This window comes from Saccostrea cucullata, unplaced genomic scaffold, assembly GCF_032062105.1.
Source record: "Saccostrea cucullata isolate Sc308-1 unplaced genomic scaffold, CSIRO_AGI_Scuc_v1 ctg8090, whole genome shotgun sequence".
Lineage (NCBI taxonomy): Eukaryota > Metazoa > Mollusca > Bivalvia > Ostreida > Ostreidae > Saccostrea > Saccostrea cuccullata.
Window position 1 is genome coordinate 4,993 of NW_026926889.1, and position 23,910 is coordinate 28,902.

Here is a 23,910-nt window from a genome sequence, read left to right on the forward strand (position 1 = left end):
ATCTAGTAAAGAACAGCATGGTCAAAGCTTCTCAGGTAAGCGATGTGGCCCATGGGCCTCTTGTTCGTCATGTGTTACCTACATTGACGCCATTTTTACAATGTGAGGTCTCAATGATGGAGAAAATAATTACTTTTCATATGCTAATTATACAGAACATGTGCATGACTATAAGTGTGCCCAATTTCATTCTGATCAGTTCTATATTTTTATCACCCCTGAATATTGCATTGTATGTAGCATGTATAGTCTACTTGTGTGCCAAGTTATATTGAAATCAGACCAAAACTGTAGGAGGAGTAGCATTTTAAAATATTGTTAACAGACAGACGGACAAATACGGACGCATTACTATCGAATAATCTCGTCTTTTTTCTGACCAGTAGAGCTAAAAATTAACAAACACAATATTTTTCAGCTTTTCAATACGTGTCCTATAATCTTCATACGGAATGAAAAGCTCAGAAAACAAATCAAGAACATACAAACAAGGAACAAATTAAACATCTACAGCAAAACTCATTTGGTACGAACATGGATTTAGCAAATTTACGGATATAGCGTAGTCAATTGGGATCCCATCTATATAAATTAATTAATTTCTTTAAAGTTATTATGAATTACAGATATAGCGAAGCAATTTCATAGGTCCCAGTGACTTCGTTATAACCGAGTTTTGCTGTATAAACATTGAAAATGTTTTATTGTTATACAGTTGGATTAAAAACAAAAGATTCGCCATATTTACCGTAACATTTCCGAATTGTATTGCTTCCGACAGGTGAGATATGTCCCTGAGGGCAAAGTTCACAATTTGTCTGACCAACAAATTTTTGAAAGTACCCTGGTCCACACATCTGACATCCATCACCAATCTGGTAGGTACCCGATGGACAATAAACTGAAATAATATGTAGTACGAAAACATGAATAATAATTGAATTTTCCCATGAATTATTTTAATATGACTATGCATAAATAGGAAATAAGTTGACAATAGAAGCAGTTGATGATTAAATCGTATTTTAAACCCCTAGATTTGAAAATCTTACGGATTTCCTATTTTCAGCATGTTTCCCCGTGTAGCTTATTAAATTTTTTTTTAATGAAATCAGGTAATTTTGAAATTTTAATAAAATATAAATGTGTATCCTTGCAAACTGATAAAACTGGAACATTTTGATTTGCATTTTCCCCCATTCAAATGTAAAATCATGTCGCATTTGTTATTTATTTCTTTGCTGATAATTTATTATTACCGTCTTCCTTGGAAGACGGTATTGTATAGTTGAAGTTTTTTACAGTCTTCGGACTATGCACTTCCTCCACTCTTAAAAAAGTTTTACTTAGTAGTCATTTTTTACTTGAAATAACAAAGATAAGTAATAGATAATTACTAAGCATTTACTTAAAATTTAAAATCAATTACTGAAATATATGTCAATTATTAGATTCAAATGTTTTACTTGATTTTTGTATTTTAAAGAATTGTTTTACTTACACACTAAAAAGTTTTACTTAGTAATTTATATTTACTTAAATTTGTGTATATAAGTAATAACATTACTTGGTCTTTACTTACATTTTACCACTACTTCAGTATTTACTATATAATTAATATTTTAATGCCCCCGTAAACGAAGTTTTGGGGGTATATAGTTTTTGTCGTGTCCGTCTGTCTGTCTAGCTGTCTATCACAGGGGCCTGTAACATACTGTATTTGATTTTACGTAATCACCATATGTATACAAAAAGAGATCTTTCTTTGTATATATATAGTGATTACGTAAAATCAAAAACAGTATGTTACCGGCCCCTGTGCTGTCTATCTAGCTATCTCTGCAGCGTGTCTGTTATATCCGCAGAAACTTTAACCTTGCCCATAGCTTTGATTTAGCGGAGCTATGACTTTCATATTTCACACGTGTATTCCTTGTGACAAGACGTTTCTTTGAGTATCACCAAATTTGACCTTGAAGTTTGACTCACTTATACACAAAAAATCCAAACTTATTCTTTATCCAAATCTTTTGAACAGTAAATACCAGGACATTTATACTTCACATATATATTTTTTGTTGAAAGAACTTTCATTGAATACCAACAACTATGAAATTTTGACCTTGATAAAGGAGATTTCCATCCTTGTGAAAAAAACTTTAACCTTGGCCATAACTTTTGAACGGTAAGGAATAGGGCTTTCATGTGTTACATATATGTAATTATTTTGAGAAGACCATTCATAGGATACCAAAAACTTTGACCCTTTGATCTTGGAGTTTGACCCACTTTTAAAAAAGCAAACCTTGACTGTAACTTTAAAAGGATTAGGGTTAGTGCATTCATACTTTAAATAGTTCATCCTTGTGACAAGACCTTTCTTTGGGTACCACCAAATCTGTCCCTTTGTCCACGACCTTGGAGTTTGACCTACATTTCTAAATTGGTAAACTTGACCATAACTTCTGAAGGGTTAAGGCAAGTGTTTCCATATTTCACATATGCATTTTTTGTGGCAAGACCTTTCATTAGATACCAATAACCTTGACCTTTTGACCTTGGAGATATCAAGAATCCCAATAATTTAAATTTGCATATAAGAAAAGTTTAACCTCTGCTATGTTGCCATACAGGAGCATAGGTGTTTCACAAACACATTTTGTTTGAATTGTATTTAATTGATTTACTTAAAACAAAAAATTATTTACTAAATCAAGCAGAATTCAGATCAGTAATTACTTAAATATGATAGTCTAATCACTAATTGTCTGTGAGGATGAGTTATCTTTCTTCTAAATATACCTTCATGTGAAAAAAAAGTCACACTAATAAAAATGCTATATTAAGTACTTGAAATGTTTAACCATTTTTAAAATGGTCCTTAAAAAGATACAACTTATTCAATTTTTAAGGCTTTCGAAGTTGGAATCAAATGTTTTATTGTTATATATAATAAAACAATTACAAAGAAATTGGCAAAAGAAATAGAAAGTATAATTGTTTCCATCATAAGTAGATATCTTCTTTTAAACTATTCAGAGGGCCCAATTAGGGAACTATGATAAAGAAATCTGTGAGTAGTACTCACATGTCAGAGGGTCGGTACCTTGCAGTGTTTCTTGTAAATAATGGCGATTTTAGTAAATATGATAAGTATTTCATTTACTTAGTATTCTTTTGAGTAATAATAATCTAGATTTTAATTAATTGCAGAATTACATTTACTTAGTAATAATTCATAAAATTTAGTAAATAGAAAGCATATTTTCTTTAAATGAAGTAATAATTATTGTAACAAAAATGAGTAGTTCATTTACTAACTTAAAGTAATACAATTCCTATAATTTAAGTAATTCTATTGATACTTAGTAAATCATTTTATAAGTAAATGAATTCATCCTTATTACTAATTATGTTTACAATTACTAATCATGATAGTCATTTACTTGCTATTCTGACTAAATGGATTACTAATAATTACTAGTTTTTCTTAATCTAATATCTTATTTTAAAAACAACAAGTAAAACTTTTTTTAGAGTGTCTCTTTTGTGATTGGTAGAAAATGCATGATGAGAAAATTTTCAATTATTTCATTGGTTGAAATGCTGTTCAAGGCAAGGGAGATAACTTTCTGATGATCTAATTTTCGTACGACTTAACAATTTTGCAAGATTTTCAATCTTTAAAAAAAATGACAAAACGAACAACAAAATCAGCAGTGATTAATTCCTAATAACATGATTTTTTGTATAGCAAAAAATAAAAAGATCTCTTTAACTTCATTATAAATAAAATTTGATTTTTATTGCTTGCAGGCTTTACAATTTGTTATTATTCTTTTCCCCTTTCTTGTTTGAAGAAGGAAATGGAATCAGCCGAGGTTTGCCGAAAGCTCTCGGCGAGTCAAAGTTTACGGAGATGACCGAGCGACAACCGTGGTAGGGCTAATGCCAGTAAAAAGCTAATGTAGAAATACAAAATCAAGAAATTCAAAAGAATTATACGGCCTGATAGGTGTAGATCAGTTTACAGTTTAAGATTGTTGCTAAAGGCGGGAAGCTTTTTAAAAAAGCTCTACTTGGTGTAAAATATAATTGAATTTGATACAAAGCTTATTAGGACAAGGAGTCCGAATAGCCTCGTTAAAAAGACAACTGAAAACTATTTTGTCTTATTTATTATCAAAAATAGTAAATGCAGCTTGAATTCTTTGATTTTTTCTCCATTTACAATACATTTCATAGAACTTACAATAGGAGAGAATGAAACACAAGGAACTGATAGCTTCACTTACAAGATATACTTAACGAATATTTTATCACAGTTTTGCTACGATTGTTGTGAAGTGTATTAAATGTAATCGGAATTATCTATTTTTAGTCAGCAGTGACAACTTCATCAAAGTATCATTTTATTTGGTTACAAACAAGCCATTATTTTTTTTCATCAAAATATGTTCAGCCGACTTCAATGAAAAAATACAGATTTAAAGTATATTTGTACAATTGTTGAAATAGTCTGTTGTTATGTGTTTTTCATTATTTTAAATTCGCAATTGTTTCAAATATTTACAAAAAAAAATCTTACCACAACTACCGAAATAGTTGAAAGCTCCCTCCTCGCAGATGGTTTCAGCTGTTACAATTACAACGATTCCGGAAACTTCGACAATATCTGTAAATCAAAGGATTAATTGCGATGTTATATATGGAGAAAACGAACAGTATTCAAGTTCAAAAGTCCATTAAACAAAACAAAATTAATTGGAGCAAAGAAAACACAGACCTCGAAAACATCAGAGGTGGATCAGGTGCCATGGAGGAGTGAGCATCCCCTGCCGACCGGTCACACCTGCCGTGTGTTCTTTGTCGTGATCGGAAAATAACGGAAAATTCGTCGTCAATTCAGTGTGTAAATAATGGACTAAGTGTAAGTGTGAAAAATGTCAGTCAGCATTTGATGAATGATAAATTGTATTTGCTGACAAGGTCATTGTTTCTACCACAGAAATTACGAAATGATGACTTAACACGAGATTGCTGATATTCTTGATTCATCAACTTGTTGGTCAATAATTTACCTCGTTTTAGAAATTGTACGTACGTAGACCATGTTCTTGCGAATCGATTCAAAGTTTATTCGGTATGCAAAGTATGAAGATTATTGCTGCATAAGTAAGGGAAGTTGACGATCGAATAGTTATAGAGCTTGGTATTTAAATTACCATTAACATCTTTTTTTTCAAGTAAAATGTCCAAATATGAAACAGATGTGACAGACTCTGTGGTATCTTTTATCTCAAGCTCACCAGGATGTACGAGGGTTGTTCAATAAATAATGTCCTGAACTGTACGACATACAATACATTAATTAAGCTTGACGTTTTTGAATAATTGAATCTTTAATGAATTTATAACAATTATTGTGACTACTTTTCATCGCATAGTTTCATTGTGAGAAACTGGAAAACAAGGGCTATTCGAGACACTGCATTGATAATGAATGGTAAAGAAGAAGTAAACTAGAGTAAAATTAAACGCTTCATTAAAGCTGCTGTAAAACTCGATCAGAACTCCAAAGAAATGTTCACTGAAATATGTAAAATTTACGGCAACCAATGTCTGTTTTATAGACAAATGAGCAGGTGGATTTCAATAATAAACAAGAGGCCCATGGGTCACATCGCTCACCTGAGAAGCTTTGACCATTCCGTTCTTAACCAGATTTCCCCTTGTAATACATATTGTGACCCCACCCTAACCCAATGATAATAACTTAAACAATCTGAAATCTACACTACTATAGGATGCTTTGATTCAACTTTGTAAAACTTTCCCCATTGTGGCCCCGCCCTACACCAAGGGTCATGATTAGAATAATTTAGAATCTACGCTACCCCAGGATGCTTCCACATAACTTTCAGCTTTTCTGGCCCAGTGGTTCTTGAGAAGAAGACTTTCAAAGAATTTTCATATTTTATTACCAGTATGTAAAACTTTGATTCTCCATTGTGACCCCGCTCAACCCCCGGGGGTCATGATTTGAATAATTTAGAATATACACTACCCCAGGATGTTTCCACATAGGTTTCAGCTTTTCTGGCCCAGTGGTTCTTGAATAGAAGATTTTCAAAGATTTTTCCCATATATTTCTATGTAAAACTTTGATTCCCCATCGTGGCCCCGCCCTACCCCCGGGGGCCATGATTTTAACAATTTAGAATCTACACTACCCAAGGATGCTACCACATAACTTTCAGTTTTACTGGCCCAGTAGTTCTTGAGAAGAAGATTTTTAAAGATTTTTCCTATATATTTCTATGTAAAACTTTGATTCCCCATTGTGGCCCCGCCCTATCCCCGGGGGTCATGATTTTAACAATTTAGAATCTACACTACCCCAGGATGCTTCCACATAACTTTCAGCCTTTCTGGCCCAGTGGTTCTTGAGAAGAAGATTTTTTAATGACCCCACCCTATTTTTGTCGTTTCTTGATTATCTCCCTTTGTGAGGGGAGTTGGCCCTTCATTTTAACAATTTAAATTTCCCTTCACCGAAGGATGCTTTGTATCAAGTTTGGTCAAAACTGGCCCAGTGGTTCTTGAGAAGAAGTCGAAAATGTGAAAAGTTTACAGACGGACAGACGGACGGACAGACAGACGGGCGAACGGACGAACGACGGACAAAATGTGATCAGAAAAGCTCACTTGAGCTTTCGGCTCAGGTGAGCTAAAAATTATATAATGGGCAGCGAAAATTGGTTCCGATCTTGCTAATAAAAAATATAACAGCTAATGTACTGTATGCCAAATTTCAACAAATAATCACTGATGATGTATGACTGACTTTAAGACACATAGCAAATTTGATAGACATCATTTCGGGAGTAGTTCGTTATATTTACCTGGGCGTGACGTTCCAGGTGAATATAAGGATTTATTTTCTCTATATTGATCTATAAATAGATCGGGAAATTTTAAATTGATACAAATAGCTTTGGAACGCTATATTACACCTGCTACAGACTTTTACTCATGTAAATATATTATTAGACTAATGTATAAATTGTGGTTGGTGTTGTAACTGAGGTTGCCGGGACCTCCTCCCTTAGATACTTTTTCTTAACAAACATTTATACTTTTTTAAAAGCTCTCACTTCTCCCTGATAATCCTTCATCCTTTCAAACTCTTACATATAAAAGAGCCTGACAGTAATTCAAATTAACATGTCCGGTGAAGTTTAGGTACATTGTAACTCTGCTTCTTCTTTATAGTTGGTTAGGACTTCAACAAATTCAAATAAGAAATAAGTTGTATCATTTAATATTGGATCATATACTAAAACAGTTATTGCTGTTTTTCAGTCAATACGACAATTTAGCCATCTTCAAAGTACAATACTCATCTTGCCCTTCGGACTCGGTGAATATCGTAATCCTCAGGTGGCTAAATAATTGTATTGACCTCAAAAACAGCAATAATTGTATAATGTCGAGTTGAAGGCCACAGCAAATGACTTAATGAGTTCGAAAAGTTCGCAAATGATGTCAATCAATGTCAAAATTAAAATAAACACAATATACTAGGTAAAAATATTTGTTTTGTGGATTTTCAAAGTTAATTTCATTCTATTAGATTAATTAGAAATCAATTTACTTCATTTCAACCCGAGGAGCATACTCAACATACATGTTTTGTACCCGAGGAGCATACTCAACCGTATTAATTGTAACGTCGAAACATAGCGTCAAGAATTTCTTAAAAATACTACAGTGAGGTTGCCAATAACGAATCGCACCCGTTAACGAATCACTTTTAGATGAGAATTCTGTATTTTTCTTATCAAAGTCCAATACTTAGCTTAACTTACCCTGTCATGCTGAATTGTTCTTGCTTTTATCATTTATCATGAAATTATTAAATTCAACTCGTTCAATGTCCTAATTTTTAAATAAACATAACAAGCTTTTTTGTGACGCAGACCAGAAGCGTACTTTTCACTTTTCGGTACCGCTCCAATGTGAATCGTACATTCTAGGTAAACAACGAATCGCACCCGTTAACGAATCACTTTCAGATGAAAATTCTGTATTTTTCTTATCAAAGTCCAATACTTAGCTTAACTTACCCTGTCATGCTGAATTGTTCTTGCTTTTATCATTTATCATGAAATTATTAAATTCAACTCGTTCAATGTCCTAATTTTTAAATAAACATAACAAGCTTTTTTGTGACGCAGACCAGAAGCGTACTTTTCACTTTTCGGTACCGCTCCAATGTGAATCGTACATTCTAGGTAAACAAATTTGGTGCAGATGTTTAATAAAATTATGTGTCTAAAAGCACTGAAAGCGTCATACAATTTCTAAATCAGAAATAATAGTATTTGCATTAAAGTTGGGGGTATTTAGGTTTCCAATAACGAATCGCTGTTTCAAGAAATATGAGGAATCCTGCCCAAATTATAATAATTTTTCGTATGCGTTTTTTTTTTTTTTTTTGCACATCAGTTACAATGAAAAAACAACAGAAGATGTCTACCAAAAGCTTACAAAAAAGGTGGTTAAAATACACATAATCAAAATCAGCAGCCAAAATCACTAAGACGTGCAGAGCATGTGGATTCGAGAATGTCTCCCGGTGGTATATGTGCATGTAAGCTAATGTGAAGACATCGACGATAGCGAAATAAAAATCGTCATGATTACCAAACAGAATTAAGATTTAGAAATTTTATTTATTTATCCCTTTGCAATTTAAACTTCCCTACTAAATCATTATTTCAAACAATACCTCGTTTGCAGTTTTCCTTTTCCCTAAAAAAATTATTTCAAATAATCAATTTTTATTTCTTGTCATGATCAAGCTCAAGCTCGTATAATATAAAATGCATGTTGCTAACAATACTTTTTCAATTCAACATCAAGCTAGATAAATTATAAACAGAGTTTTATGATACCTCCCTTCTTTTTCAACATATATACTAGTTAGTAAACATTTTATTTAAATTACACATTGAGAAAATGATATGCATACTGCAGCCTTTTGCCTATATGGAATATATGCCACCACTGCCGTAACGTAAAAGGAAGAAAGAGCACTATGAAAGCAGCAGAGGAGAATGAGCTGTCTTATTCATTTCTATAGAGACGATGGACAGTTGAAGTAGACCCATATAAAATGAAAGTACAACCTCCAGTATTTAATAAATCAGAATATTTAGTCTACTGTGGATGTTGGAATGGAGAAATCCAATAAATGAATCCCAACATCATCATTTGTAAAGTTGTCTCTGCTCATTGGAGGAAATTTAGGTGTTGGGTCTCGACATTTTGAAAATATAATTGTTCCTTTCAGCTATAGGTATCTCTGAAGCCAGGCTTGTAGGAAGCAATTTCAGTTGGTGGGGGAGGGGTACAGAGCCATATATTTTCAGTTGAGGAGGCACTATCACCCACCAAAATTCCTTGACAATTAATTAATCAAGCATAAAAAACGTCATCGGACGTTTTTTTTTAGGGGGTACAATCATATATCTAGCGATATATTTTCTATCTAAATAGCGGCAAAATTATGGGGAGGGGGCGTGGTAGCTCAATGAGTACAATTCTTGAATCAAAAATTAATTCTTCGGCTGTTTGCAGTTCATCATATAAAAGTTTTTACTTCCTCTTATATCAACTAGTCATTTGCTTTCCCTTTGATTTCATTGTTGTTGTTTTTGCATTAATTGTCGGATGCAAACAACTCAAAAAATTCCTAGCTTTTCTACTTTTTTTGGGGGAGGGGTGGGGTGAAATATTTTAAGGCATAGTAAAACGTTACGTAAGAAGGGTATTTTTAAATTTACACGGTCCCGAACCAGAATAATCAGCTTTACGTCACGTGATTCGGTAATGGAGAAAATGATCCGCTAAAGGAGAAAACATCATTCATACAAGTACAGCGATAATTTTTTATTTAATCAGCGGTTTTTGGGAAAATATATATGATGTTATAAGTAAAACATAGTACCACCAAACAATGTTGTAAAATGAATTTAACTCAAACTCAGGTACGAAATATCCAAGCAAATTTACTAAGTGATTCGATATCGGCAACCTCACTGTACCTCTAAACATTTCACACAGTATAATCCAATGCCCACTCACTGAATTCTTTTTCTAATTCTTGGCATTTTTAAAGGTTTTAATTTCTTTTATTATCAAAATCAGATTATACAGGATAAGCAACTCTGAAGCGCCTATGTCTTTCCTTGTCGTTCCAACTTTTTATAGTTTCTGTTCAGATTTTTACAGTTAACCGTCTCTTCACAGATTGTCCTCATCCGATACAGAGTATCTGTCACTCGAATACTGCCTGTACTATTTGCACATACATGCACAACTCGCTCGTGACATTTTTTTTAGTCCTTCAATATTTTTAGAGTTTATACAGGATTTTTGCTGATTAAAACACAAAATTGAATCGTTATCTGCTATTCCGTGACGTTTTAAAACGTCATTGTTGTTGTCGTTTTCTATGAGTCCCGGGATCCGGGTTAGAATAGGTCCTCAGTACCCCCTTGCTTGTCGTAAAAGGCGACTAAATGGGGTGGTCCTTGGGATGAGACCGTATAAACCGAGGCCCCGTGTCACAGCAGGTGTGGCACGATAAAGATCCCTCCCTGCTCAAAGGCCGTAAGTGCCGAGCATAGGCCTAAATTTGCAGCCCTTGACCGGCAATGGTGACGTCTCCATATCAGTGAAATTTTCTGGAGAGGGACATTAAACAGTATACAATCAATCAATCAATCAATCGTTTTCTATGAGGACTATCTATCTTCTCAAGTTAATTTCTTTTCAACAAAGCAACATATTAAGTCTTATTTTGGAATACAAATCAATGTAATAATTCCTAACTTGAATTTCTAAGTTGTTTTTCGTTTTTGCTCCATTTTACATAGAATATGACTACAGACGTTATTATGTGTAATGTTTGTTACTCACTTGATTTTGATCTGCTCCACGATCCGAGTTTTGCATTTATAATCTTCATGTTTTTAAATAAATCTTGATATTTAAAAAAAGTTAATACAACTCATTTGGATTTACTGTTAGAAATTTCTACATATGACGTCAAATAAAAAAGATATTACTGAAGTCCACGGACATTTCGAACAACCCTCGTACCCTTCACGTACAGGTTTCTAGACAAACCTCGATAATTGTCAGTAGTATTTAACCTTTATATATATTTTACTGGTACTTTTTCAGAAATATTTTACGATCAAGCTCTCTCTCTCTCTCTCTCTCTCTCTCTCTCTCTCTCTCTCTCTCTCTCGTAAAATTTATATAAGATATTGTTAAAATCTTACTTTGCTTTGTTGTATATGAGCTCTTTTTACGACCGCCTGGATGCGGAGTAATTGCCACAATTCTTAATTCCAATAGCTTTGCTTCCATTGCATAGTAACCGCGAACTAAATTAAATAGTGCACTGGAGACTACAATGTAAAATGAAGCGAAAGGGAAATAATATTATCAATTCTTGAAAGTAAAACATACCAAGCTTGTGGTTGTACATGGTAATTATGTTCCCCAAACGAAGTTGGGGAACATATTGTTTTTACTCTGTTTCTTATTATTATTATTCTTATTATTATTATTATTATTTTTCTTCCTGGGAAAATCTTTTCCGCGAGTGATCTTGTAAACTACACATCCGACTTAGGTGAAACCTTTTTAGGGTAAGTAGGCATGTTATGTAGATTTGCGGAATCAAGGTCATTTTGCGCGCACGTGCTTGCAAGAGCGCGCACGTGCAAAACTTATAATGACCAATATATAATGGATATAACCGTAACTTTTCTATTTTGTGACGAAATGTTTTGAAACTTATAATGTAAGGATATATTAGTAGTGTGCACAAGATGACATGGTCAAAATAACAAGATCGCACGCGCATGCACGTGCACTTCGCTTTGATTGGCTGAAACTAAAGTCTCAATATCTTTTTTGTTTTTTGATAAAATCATTTGAAATTTTGAACATAGTCATACATTAGGGAGATCTACAGCCTGTAATATAAGATTTATCATGAAAGCATGTGCATGCACATGTGCTTGCAAGAGCTCGCACGTGCAACACGAGAAATGTCCAATATAATTGATACAGACGTAACTATTTAAATTATTGATGAAATGCTTTGAAATTCATATTATAAGTATATATAAGAAGGATAGACAAAATGACATGGTCAAAAAAGTAAGATCTCACGCGCATGCACGTGCGCTTCGCTCTGATTGGCTGAAACTAAAGTCTCAATATCTTTCTTGTTTCTTGTCATAATCCTTTGAAATTTTGAACATAGACCTACATTATGAAGATCTACAGCGTGATATATAAGAATTTTCATGAAAGCATGCGCATGCCCGCGTGCTGCAATCTGATTGGCTGAAACTTTAAATGGCTATATCTCCTTTGTTTTTTGACGAAATGCTTTGAAATTTAAAACATAGTCATGCATTAGGATATACTACAATATGATGTAGAAAAAAAATCATGAAATCACGCGCATGCACTTGTGCTGCAATCTGATTGGTTGAAACTTGAAATGGCTATAACTCCCTTGTTTTTCAACCAAACAGGATGGAATTTAGAATATAGATAGATATAAGGGACTCCTACAAGAAGGTATGGTCATCATGCACGTGCGCGCACGTGCGTGCATTTGGAACGAGTGAAATGAAAAATACGTTTGAAAGAGTGATTTTTCATACTTTTGGACTGAATGCTTTAATATATTGTATATTCAGATATGTAGATAGTGTAGACAAGATGATATAATCATAACGCACATGCATTTACATGCGCACGGGTGCAATGCTAAAATTTGAATATAATTGGTATCCTTCTGAGAAAACGTTGTTAAAGTCAAAAATGCACAGAGTTTGTCTTATATAATGAAGCTTACAGGGAATATGGCACCAAAAAGGGAGTTGGGGAGCGTTTGGGGAACATCTGTAACGGTTCCCGTTACAATTAGCACTAGTTTAATAACATTTTAAGGTTCGTTTAACTTCGAACATTATTAATATTAGTATATATAGGTAGTGTTATAATACACTTGTGTTTAACACACTTGCATACATGACCCCAGAAACTATTAACAAGAGGCCCATGGGCAACATCGCTCACCTGAGAAGCTTTGGCCATGCTGTTCTGTACCAGATTTCCCCCTTGTACCCCACTGATCATAATTTAGACAATTTGAGATCTACACATTCCCAGGAAGCTTCCACATAATTTTCAGCTTTTCCTGCCAATTGATTCTAGAAGAAGATTTTCAAAGATTTTTCCTATATATTTCTCAGTAACTCTTTAATTCCCCACTGTGGCCCCGCCCTATCCCCGGGAGTCATGATTTGAACAATTTAGAATCTACACTACCCAAGGATATTTCCAAATAAGTTTCAGCTTTTCTGGTCCAGTGGTTCTGGAAAAGAAGATTTTTAAATAATTTTCCTATATATTTCTATGTAAAACTTTGGTTCCCCATTGTGGCCCCGTTCTAGCCCCGGGGGTCATGATTTGAACAATTTAGAATCTACACTACCTCGGGATACTTCCAAATAAGTTTCAGCTTTTCTGGCCCAGTAGTTCTTGAGAAGAAGATTTTTAAAGATTTTTCCTATATATTTCTACGTAAAACTATGATTCCCAATTGTGGTCCCGCCCTATCCCCAGGGGTCCTGATTTGAACAATTGAGAATCTACACTACCCCAGGATGCTTCCACATAACTTTCAGCTTTTCTGGCCCAGTGGTTCTTAAGAAGATTATTCAAAGATTTTTCCTATATATTTCTATGTAAAACTTTGATTCCCCATTGTGGCCCCGTCCTACCGCCAGGGGTCATAATTTCAATAATTTAGAATCAACATTACCCCAGGATGCTTCCACATAAGTTTCAGCTTTTCCGGCCTATTGGTTCTTGAGAAGAAGATTGATTGAAGATTTTTCCTATATATTTCCATGTAAACTTTTGATTCCCTCTTATGGTCCCGTCTTACACCCTCGGGTCATGATTTGCAAAATTTAAAATCTACACTACCTCACGATGCTTTCACAGAAGTTTCAGCTTTTCTGGCCCAGTGGTTCCTGAGGAGAAGATTTTTTAATGACCCTACCCTATTTTTGTCTTTTCTTGATTATCTCCCCTTGTGAGAGGATTTGGCCCTTCATTTAAACAATTTAAATTTCCCTTTACCCAAGGATGCTTTGTATTAAGTTTGGTCAAAATTGGCCCAGTGGTTCTTGAGAAGAAGTCGAAAATGTGAAAAGTTTACAGACGGACGGACAGACAGACAGATAGACAGACGGACGGACAGACGGACGGACGACGGACAAAATGTGATCAGAAAAGCTCACTTGAGCCTTCGGCTCAGGTGAGCTAAAAATGACATAATGATATAGCATTTGAATTTTAATCGTATAATTATGTCCCTACCGTTTCCTTCCTGATAAAATTCCTCTATTCGAAGTTTCACATCCTCATTTACATCCATGTCTCTTTTTAGGTTGAATTGAACGGAATAAGATCTGAGTGCAGTGTTATTCTGGTTCTGACAGTTTTGGATGCTAATTTCAATGTTGCACCAATTCTCACACACAGTCTCCTTAATTTGGCCACATTTTATATTTTTATAGTTAATCGTTACGTTTGCTCTCAATGATTTCGGCAAAATCAGATCTACAACGTAATTATATAAATTATACAATAACAATAATAGAAGGTACCAATCTAATTAAAATTAAATGTTAGTTTCTATCTGGATTTACCATCTAAGGATCACTTCATTATAAATAGGGATCTGACCTGTAGGACCGGACTTGTCGATTTCCGTTCCGATTTATGGCATTAATTTGAATGCATATAAGAATTTTTTTCCCTTAATCTTTATTTCTGTAAGTAGAGGTAGGAGGAACCCTTTCATTGATTTTCTGAGTTTGTTATCTCCAAATGAAATAGACGTCTCCACATGAGTGAAAAATTCTCGAGAAGGACGTCAAACAATATACAATCAATCAATCCAAATGTAATTATTGATATTTATGTTCCCCAAACGAAGTTGGGGAACATATTGTTTTTACTCTGTTTCTTATTAAGGTCTTCCGTTTCCAACGGAAGACCTTATTGTTTTCGTTCGGTTTCTTTTTCCCTATTATTATTTTTTTTCTTACCGATTTTTGTGCACGCGAGTTCTCGGAAACGGCTCGGTCGATTTTCACGAAACTTTCAGATCTGATAGATATTGATCTGAACCTTATTGGAAATTTTTTATAAGTACGTCGTCACTTCCGGTCGTGAGATATGAACGATTTACTGATTTTAAGAGGGTCGGCTTGTCCAGATAACTCCTCCTAAACGACTTAAGATATTGAGTCAAGATTATCAGTGAAAGTAAAGGAAGGTTTGTTGAGTTGTATACGAGTCTCCAAATTTTTCTGGCGCAAAAGGTACCGGAGCTCGGTCGGGCCAAAAAAAAAGTCTCAGAAACATCTCACAAAATTTGTCACCTTTTGTTTCATATCGTCTTACCTGTTCACAATTTGTTAAAACATATTGAAGAGAAGTTAAGCAGAATGTTAAGAGCTTTCATATTATACCAAGAAAAGGGGGCTGATTCCTCAAATTAGAGTCTCAGAAGGGCCAAAAGTCCTTTATTGATATCTCTTTAATGAACAATATTTTGTTATAAATCACTGAAGCATAAATGTTTATCTTTACGATCTGCAACAATATATTGAACAATTGTGATCATAGTTACGTAATTAGGGGTCATAAGAGGAAAAAATGCTAAATCTTTTATTCTTTATATCTCCAAAGGGAGAAATATTTTGATAAGCAGTATTGAATAAACGATGTTCAGAATCGTATTCTAAAAAATATACAACCATTTAATTTTCGAAAAAAGGCCCCATTAAGGGCTGACCCCTTAATATTTCTATTCTGCACAGCTCAAAAACGAGAAGAAATTCTGAAAAGTTGTTTGATCAAAAAGTCTTTAAAATCCAGAGCCTCATCATTTCATATCAAGAAAAAGGGGCTGACCCTTCAAATAAAGGTCCTAGAGGGGAAAACAGACTTTCATCTGTAGACGTCTGATGATATATAAATCAAACAAAATAAATCAAATTAGGGAGTCTTGATATCATCATGTATTAACAAAGATCATAGTGAAAATATATCGTCTATTCGAAAATTCGGGCGGAAGACCTACTCGTTGCTCGCAACGAGATCGTTTCTAGTTATTATTAAGGTCTTTCGTCTTCACGGAAGACCTTATAGTGATTCTACTGTTTCTTATTAAGGTCTTCCGTCTTCACGGAAGACCTTCTAGTGATTCTACTGTTTCTTATTATTAAGGTCTTCCGTCTCCACGGAAGACCTTATAGTGATTCTATTGTTTCTTATTAAGGTCTTCCGTCTTCACGGAAGACCTTATAGTGATTCTACTGTTTCTTATTATTATTAAGGTCTTCCGTCTCCAACGGAAGACCCTATTGTTTTCGTTCGGTTTCTTTTTCTCTATTATTATTATTATTATTATTCTTTTTTTTTCTTACCGATTTTGTGCACGCGAGTTCTCGGAAACGGCTTGGTCGATTTTCACGAAACTTTCAGATCTGATAGATATTGGCCTGAACCTTATTGGAAATTTTTTATATGTACGTCGTCACTTCCGGTCGTGAGATATGGATGAATTACTGATTTTCAGAGGGTCAGCTTGTCCTGGCAATCACTAAAAAACGAATGAAGATATTGACTTGAGATTTTCAGTGAAGGTAGAGGAAGGATATCTGAATTGCTTTTTTGAGTCTATATTTTTCTAACGCAAAAGGTGTTGAAGCTCTCTTGAGCTCATTATTATTATTGTTTTTCTGACCATCTAATTTTGTGCACGCGATTTCTCGAAAACAACTGGATGGATTTTCATGAAATTTGCAGGAACAATGTGTTTTTATCTGAAGTTATTTAATCCAAGAGATTTTTTTGGAAATTCCTTTTTGGTGCTAAGTTACGGACAATTTTCTGATTTTAAAATGACATTTTGTTCGCGAATAATCTCAAGAACGGTAAAAGATATCACTGTGAAACTTTCAGGGATTATAGATCGTGATAAGAACTATCCAAGACGCGATCTTTTGTACGTCGTCTCTACTTCCTGTCGTAACGGCATGCAAAGAAAAAAAAGTCGAATTTTTCAACTTTTTTGTTTTCCAATATTTTAAAATTATATTAGTATGGCTGATAGAAACATATCTCATTAGGCTGAATATGTAATTTGTTTGTAAATTGATAAATTCAAACTCGAGATATTAACATTCAAAAATATGAAGCGGGATCAAAATGGCGGCGGTCTTTGTCAATTCCGACATTTCGCAATAGGGGTTTACAGAGGCAGCCAAGCGTTTGCTTGAACGAAAGTTACATAAGGAACAATGAAATTTGTAAGGATACTTGGATTGTCACGTCGTAGGTTCGTTGCAATTCTGCGCCAAACTTCATTTATAATCCAAGGTCTCCTTACAAGTCTTCTTTAATTGGTTTTGGTTGGTTCTCAAAGTAGAAATAGAAAAGAATTAATGTGCAAATTGAGTACAATATCTACTATGTTTTGTTTTGCATCACGGAAACACATAACTTAAATCATAGTTATAATTAATAGTTTTTCAAGAAACAATATATATAGTAAGTACGAAACGTGACAACTGGTTTCCCATGCACACTTGTGTCATATTAAACTAATAGAAAGGACAACTGTTACAATAAGAAAACATTTTTTTTAAAGATAACTATTTTTCAGAGACCGTTTAATTAACCTCTATAATTTTTTTTCCTCAATGCAAGTTATTGAACATAATGGAATCTTTTTCCTTGACCCACGTAGGACGATCGAGGAATTTTTTCGGTGAAACATACCACCTTTTTCATGAAAGTGTAGGTAATCGGAATGGTCCACTTTCGTGATTAAGAAGAATTCTTGTGCCTTTTGACATTTTTATCCTATTAATGTTATTATCCCAACACAGGTCGTATACAACGAGATATCGGACAGAAGACCTACTCGTTGCTCGCAACGAGATCGCATCTAGTTAAGGTCTTCCGTCTTCACGGAAGACCTTATAGTGATTCTATTGTTTCTTATTAAGGTCTTCCGTTTCAGACGGAAGACCTTATAGTGATTCTACTGTTTTTTCTTTTTATTATTATTTTTTTTCCCTTTTCTTGAAAATTGAATTTCTCGGAGATGGCTGGACGTATTTTCTTTAAATTTTCAGAGATGATAGAGAATGAAAATACGCCCAGGCGTTTTTTTCATTTTTTCAAAATTCACTTCCGGTCGTCAGTTGTGTCCGATTTCCGCTTTTTTCAAAATAATTTTGTCTGAGTCATATCTCAGAAACGGTAAAAGATTAAGACACCAAACTTATAGAAGTAATAGATCTTGTTTAGTAGGCAAGCCCATTTGGGTTAACATCGCCCGCCGTCACTTCCGGTCGTCACTGGAAGTGATAAAAAAATCGAAACTTTTTTTTACATCAAATTATAGAATCTTATTTGTAGTTTTAAAATATATATCAGTCCCACCGGAAACAAAAACGACAACTTCCGGTTATAAGAGAAAACCTACATAATTTGATTATTTTTCTCCCATATATATACTTTTTGTAGATAAAGAATTTGTTAATGATTTTTGGTTATGTAACTCAGACTGCATCTGTCTACAGATATTTCAAATATCATTTTAAAATTCACTTCCGGTCACATGATTTTCTGTCCTCAAAATGAGACGTTATCATAGCTAGATCCTGAAAGCGGTAAAAGATTAAGACACCAAACTTATAGGAATGGTAGAGCTTGATAAGAAAGCAAATCCATTTGGGTTAACATCGTCCGTGCGGCTGTCACTTCCGGTTGTCACATGAAGTGATCAAATAATTCAAAAAAATCAATATTTCTTTATGGAATCTTTCTTAGTAATACATTATAGCATCTTATTTGTAATTTTAAAATATATAAGTCCCACTGGAAACAAAATCGACAACTTCCGGTCATGAGAGAGAACTGCATAAATTGAGTATCATTCTAAACCATAAATATCTTTTATAAAAAGAGTATTTGAAATGGTCTTAGGACATGTCATTCAGACTGAAATGTCTAGAGTAACCTCAAATATCTTTTGAAAAATTACTTCCGGTCACGTGATTTCTTGCCCTCAAAATGAGATGTTAATATGACGAGACCTCTTAAATTAAACTGTACTAGATCAAGACACAAAACTTATATGAATAATAAATCATTAAGATTGGGCAACAGATATAGCGTAAAATCCGTCTGCCGTCACTTCCAGTCATCACAGGAAGTGGTAAAAAATTGAAAATGATTTTTTGTAAATGTTATTAAGACTATAATTGTCTAAAGTAACATCGGGAATCTTCCTTTTTTTAAACATAGATAAAAATTCATACATACAAATAAATAGAAGAGAACGGAAGACCTTCTTTGTTGCTGTAGCAACAAGAGTTTCTAGTTATTATTATTATTATTCTTATTTTTTTGACTTTCTAATTTTGTGCACGCGATTTCTCGAAGACTACTGGATGAAATTACATGAAATTTTCAGGACAGATGTGTTGTTACATGTATTTAGTATATCCGAGACAAAATTTGGAAACTCACTTCCGGTGTCAAGTTACGGACAATTTTCTGAAATTAAAATGACATTTTGTCCACAATTAAACTCAAAAACGGTAAAAGATATCAATATGAAACTTTCAGGGATTATAGATCGTGATATATACTAACCAGGACGCGACCTTTCGTTCGTCGTCAATACTTCCTGTCGTTAGGAAATGCGAATTGAAAAAAATTGTACTTTCTAACTTTTTTGTTTTTCAATATTTTTAATTTATTTTTAGAATATTAATAGAGACCTTTCTATTGATGCTTACTTTATAAGTTGTTTGAATATTGGTTAATCTTAACTCTAGATATTAATATTTGAAAATCTGAAGCGGGTCCAAGATGGCGTCTGCCTCTGTTAACTCCGCCATTTCGCGGGTAGGGGTTTATGGAGGCAGCTGAGCGTTTGATTAAACCATTCTGACATAAGGATACATGAAATGTAAAAAAAACTACTTCGACTTTCACGCAGTAGTACGTTGTAATTACGTGTCAATCTTAAAACTTAATTTCCGTTTCACTGCTTTAGTTTAAATGGGCTAGATACGATATATAATGTGTACAATGTGTTAAATCTACGTTTTTATTGTCGAAATAAAATACAGTAGTAGTAGTAGTATTTATTTGGTATCATGTCATGTCATGAAGGCGATAAGAACGTTTTATTTATTTAATTTCATTGAAGCTATCACACCTATTTAATAGATCAGTCCAAAGAAAAGGCGCGAATATTTACTCGTGGCATTTGGCGCGAAATAATCAATAGTGGTCCGCTTTTTAAAATTCTTAGACAGGTGTACTGTTGCAAATGTATACACAAGTATATCTAGAGCAGTGCTCCCAATAGCTTAATGGTTTGTGCATTAATAGATCACGTCGTAATTTCGTTACACTTCTGTGTCAAACTAAAGATTTATTCCAGGGTCTTCTCAAACGTCTTCTGTAACTGGTTTTGGTTGGTTCTCAAAGTAGAAAAAGAAGACTAAATATGCAAATGAGAGATACCTATTATCATTTGTTTTGCAAGACGGAAAAACAGATCTTAAATCATAGTTATACGTTATAGTTTTTCAAGAAACAATATCGATGCATGTACATAGTAAGTATAAAACGTATAACCACTGTTTTTCCCATGCACACTTGTGTGATATAAAATGAATAGAAAAGACAAAAATAAGAAAACCATTTTAATAAGATCGTCTAATGGAGTTTATATTAACAATCTTTTCTCCAAGATCTGAATCAAGTTATTGAACATAAATGGTATTTGATTCCTTGACTGTCGTAGAGCGAGGCATGTTTTTCGGCGAAACATTTTAACCTTTTTAAGAAAGTGTAACAAATCGGCATAGTTCACTTCTGAGACGGGAAATAAAAAAAATTAAATTATAGTCATTTCACTGCTTTTGTGCTACTTTTCTATAGAATGTGTACAATGTGTTAAATATATTTTCTAAACCTCGAAATGTAGCCTATGAGAACGTACTTTTTTCTTAATTTCATTGAAGCTATCACACCTATTTAATGGATCAGTCCAAAGAAAAGGCGCGAAGATTTAACGTGGCCTTTGGCGCGAAATTATGAATAATGGCCCGTCTTTTATAATTCTTAGACAGGTGTACTGTAGCAAAAGTATACACAAGTACATTTAGAGCAGTACTCCCAATAGCGTAATGGTTAGCGCGTTGGGGATAAAAAGGGAAAAAAAGCGGATTGGATTTTTACGCTGGCGACCTGGATTCAATTTGTGACCAAAATGTTTAATCACTTCTCAGCTCGACTTTCCGAGTTTTTTTTATTTCCAGAATCGGACGGAAGACCTCTCGTTGCTCGCAACGAGATCGTTTCTAGTTCTTATTATTATTATTATTTTTTTTTTGACAAAATTTTGTGCAGGCGATTTCTCGAAAACTATTCAGTGGTTTTTCATGAAACTTTCACAAAATATGCGTCGTTATTTGAAGTTGTTACATCCGAAGAGTAATTTGGAAAATTCGCTTCTGGTGCCAAGTTATGGACAATTTCCTGATTTTAAAATGCGATTTTGTCGCGCACTTTTATCGAAAATGGCTAAGGATATGAACTGGAGACTTATTGGAGATGATAGATCATGACTTTGTGGATTGCAGAATTGCCTTTTCGTACGTTGTCAGTACTTCCGGTCGTTACGAATTGCAAACTTAAAAAAATCGTATTTTCTAATTTTTTTGTTTTTAGTATTTTTCATTTTTATTTGGTATGGTAATAGAAGCCCTCCTTATAATGCTTACTATTTAATTTGTTTGAATGTTGATAAATCTAAAGTCTAGATATTTGCATTCAAAAATCTGAAGCGGGTCCAAAATGGCGGCTGTCTCTGTCAACTCCGCCATTTCGCGAGTAGGGGTTTATGGAGGCAGCTGAGCGTTTGATTAAACCATTCTGACATAAGGATACATGAAATGTAAAAAACTACTTCGACTCTCAAGTAGTAGTGAAATGGTTGGAGGAGTTACCTCCCGTTACTTGTTTATATTATAATAGATAATCAATGTAAATATTGTAATTAATTGGTCAATTGACTAAAGAATTATACAACTATTATTGATAAATGATGTTCTGTTAGAAAATAATAATAGTGTTGCCAAAAGAAAGACAGTCCGTTTTATTTTATCAATATGATATCTGATAACTTATGATCATTGATTAAGTTGAGGTACAAGGGGGCAGTACATCCAACTGGCTTGTGTCTTCAATTTGGTACAGAAACCAATTGGTTTATCGATCAAATAGGATTGTGCAAAGTTGCCGTAGTCAGTGACTAGTTAAAATGTAGCTGTGTGACATTAGCTATAGGTTTGTCATTAGGACAGAGAAGCTCTTACAAAGTTAAATCATACTGTGTAAGTATATTGTAGCCACTTGGCTAGAGTTATATAGGCAACTTGGTAAGCAGTTATACACCAGGCAGATGTTAAAGGCTAAATCAAGAGGCACCAGGCAGATAGAATGATGTTGACATATAGTCAGTTGTACGAGTATAGTTAGGCAATTATCATATGGCACCAGGCAGGTGCCGGTATTAACTGAAGATATATAATTATACAAAGCACTTAGGTCATTTGATTTAAAGACACCAGGCAGGTGTCATATTATTATCTGTATATATTGCATTCAATCATATCCCCAGTAAAACTCGGTAATCCGAGCACGGACCTACTGACCGCTCAGATCCGACACGTTACAGTAGTACGTTGCAATTGAGTGTCAATCTTAAAACTTAATTTCCGTTTCACTGCTTTAGTGTAACTGGGCTAGATACGATATGTAATGTGTATAATGTGTTACATATACTTTCTTAATGTCAAAATAAAATAAAGGCGCTAAGAATGTTTTATTTTTAAAATTTAATTGATGCTATCATACCTATCTAATAGATCAGTCCAAAGAAAAGGCGCAAATATTTACTCGTGGCGTTTGGCGCGAAATTATGAATGCTTTTTATAATTCTTAGACAGGTGAACTGTTGCAAAAGTACCGTGGTATACACAAGTATATTTAGAGCAGTACTCCCAATAGCTTAATGGTTAGCGCGTTGGGGATATAAAAGTAAAAAAAAAAGCGCATTCGCGTTGGCGACATGGTTTCAATCCTCCTTGTGACCAAAATTTTGAATCTCTTTTCAGCTCGATTTTACGTGGGTTTCTTTTCCTAAAACGGACGGAAGACCTCTCGTTGCTCGCAACGAGATCGTATCTAGTTATTATTATTATTCTTTTTTTGACAAAAGTTTGTGGACGCGATTTCTCGAAAACTATTCAGCGGTTTTCAACGAAACTTTCACAAAAAATGCGTCATTACATGAAGTTGTGCAGTCTATAATTTTTTTTGAAAAATTCGCATCCGTTGCCAAGTTATGGACAATTTTCTGATTTTAAAATGCGATTTTGTCGCGCACTTTTATCAAAAATGGCTAAAGATATGAACTGGAGACTTATTGGAGACAATAGCTCATGACTTTCTGGTTTGCAGAATCACCTTTTTGTGCGTCGTCAATACTTCCGGTCATTACGAGATGCAAATTTAAAAAATCGTATTTTTCTAACTTTTTTGTTTTTCAATATTTTTCATTTATGTTTGGTATCTTAATAGAAATCTTTCTAAAAATGCTCACTATATAATTTGTTTGAATATTGATAA

General features: G+C 33.9%; 1 protein-coding gene across 1 annotated transcript; it reads right to left on the bottom strand.

Annotated features, from left to right (window-relative positions):
- Positions 1 to 748: 748 nt before the first annotated feature.
- LOC134272829 (uncharacterized) lies at positions 749 to 14,726 on the bottom strand (the record flags this gene model as incomplete). The annotated part of the gene is made up of 4 exons (XM_062754993.1): positions 14,491 to 14,726; positions 11,358 to 11,486; positions 4,589 to 4,675; positions 749 to 901 (listed from the first exon to the last, which is right to left on the bottom strand). Coding segments are annotated over exons 1-4 (427 nt in total), but the record flags the coding sequence as incomplete, so codon positions are not given.
- Positions 14,727 to 23,910: the final 9,184 nt, after the last annotated feature.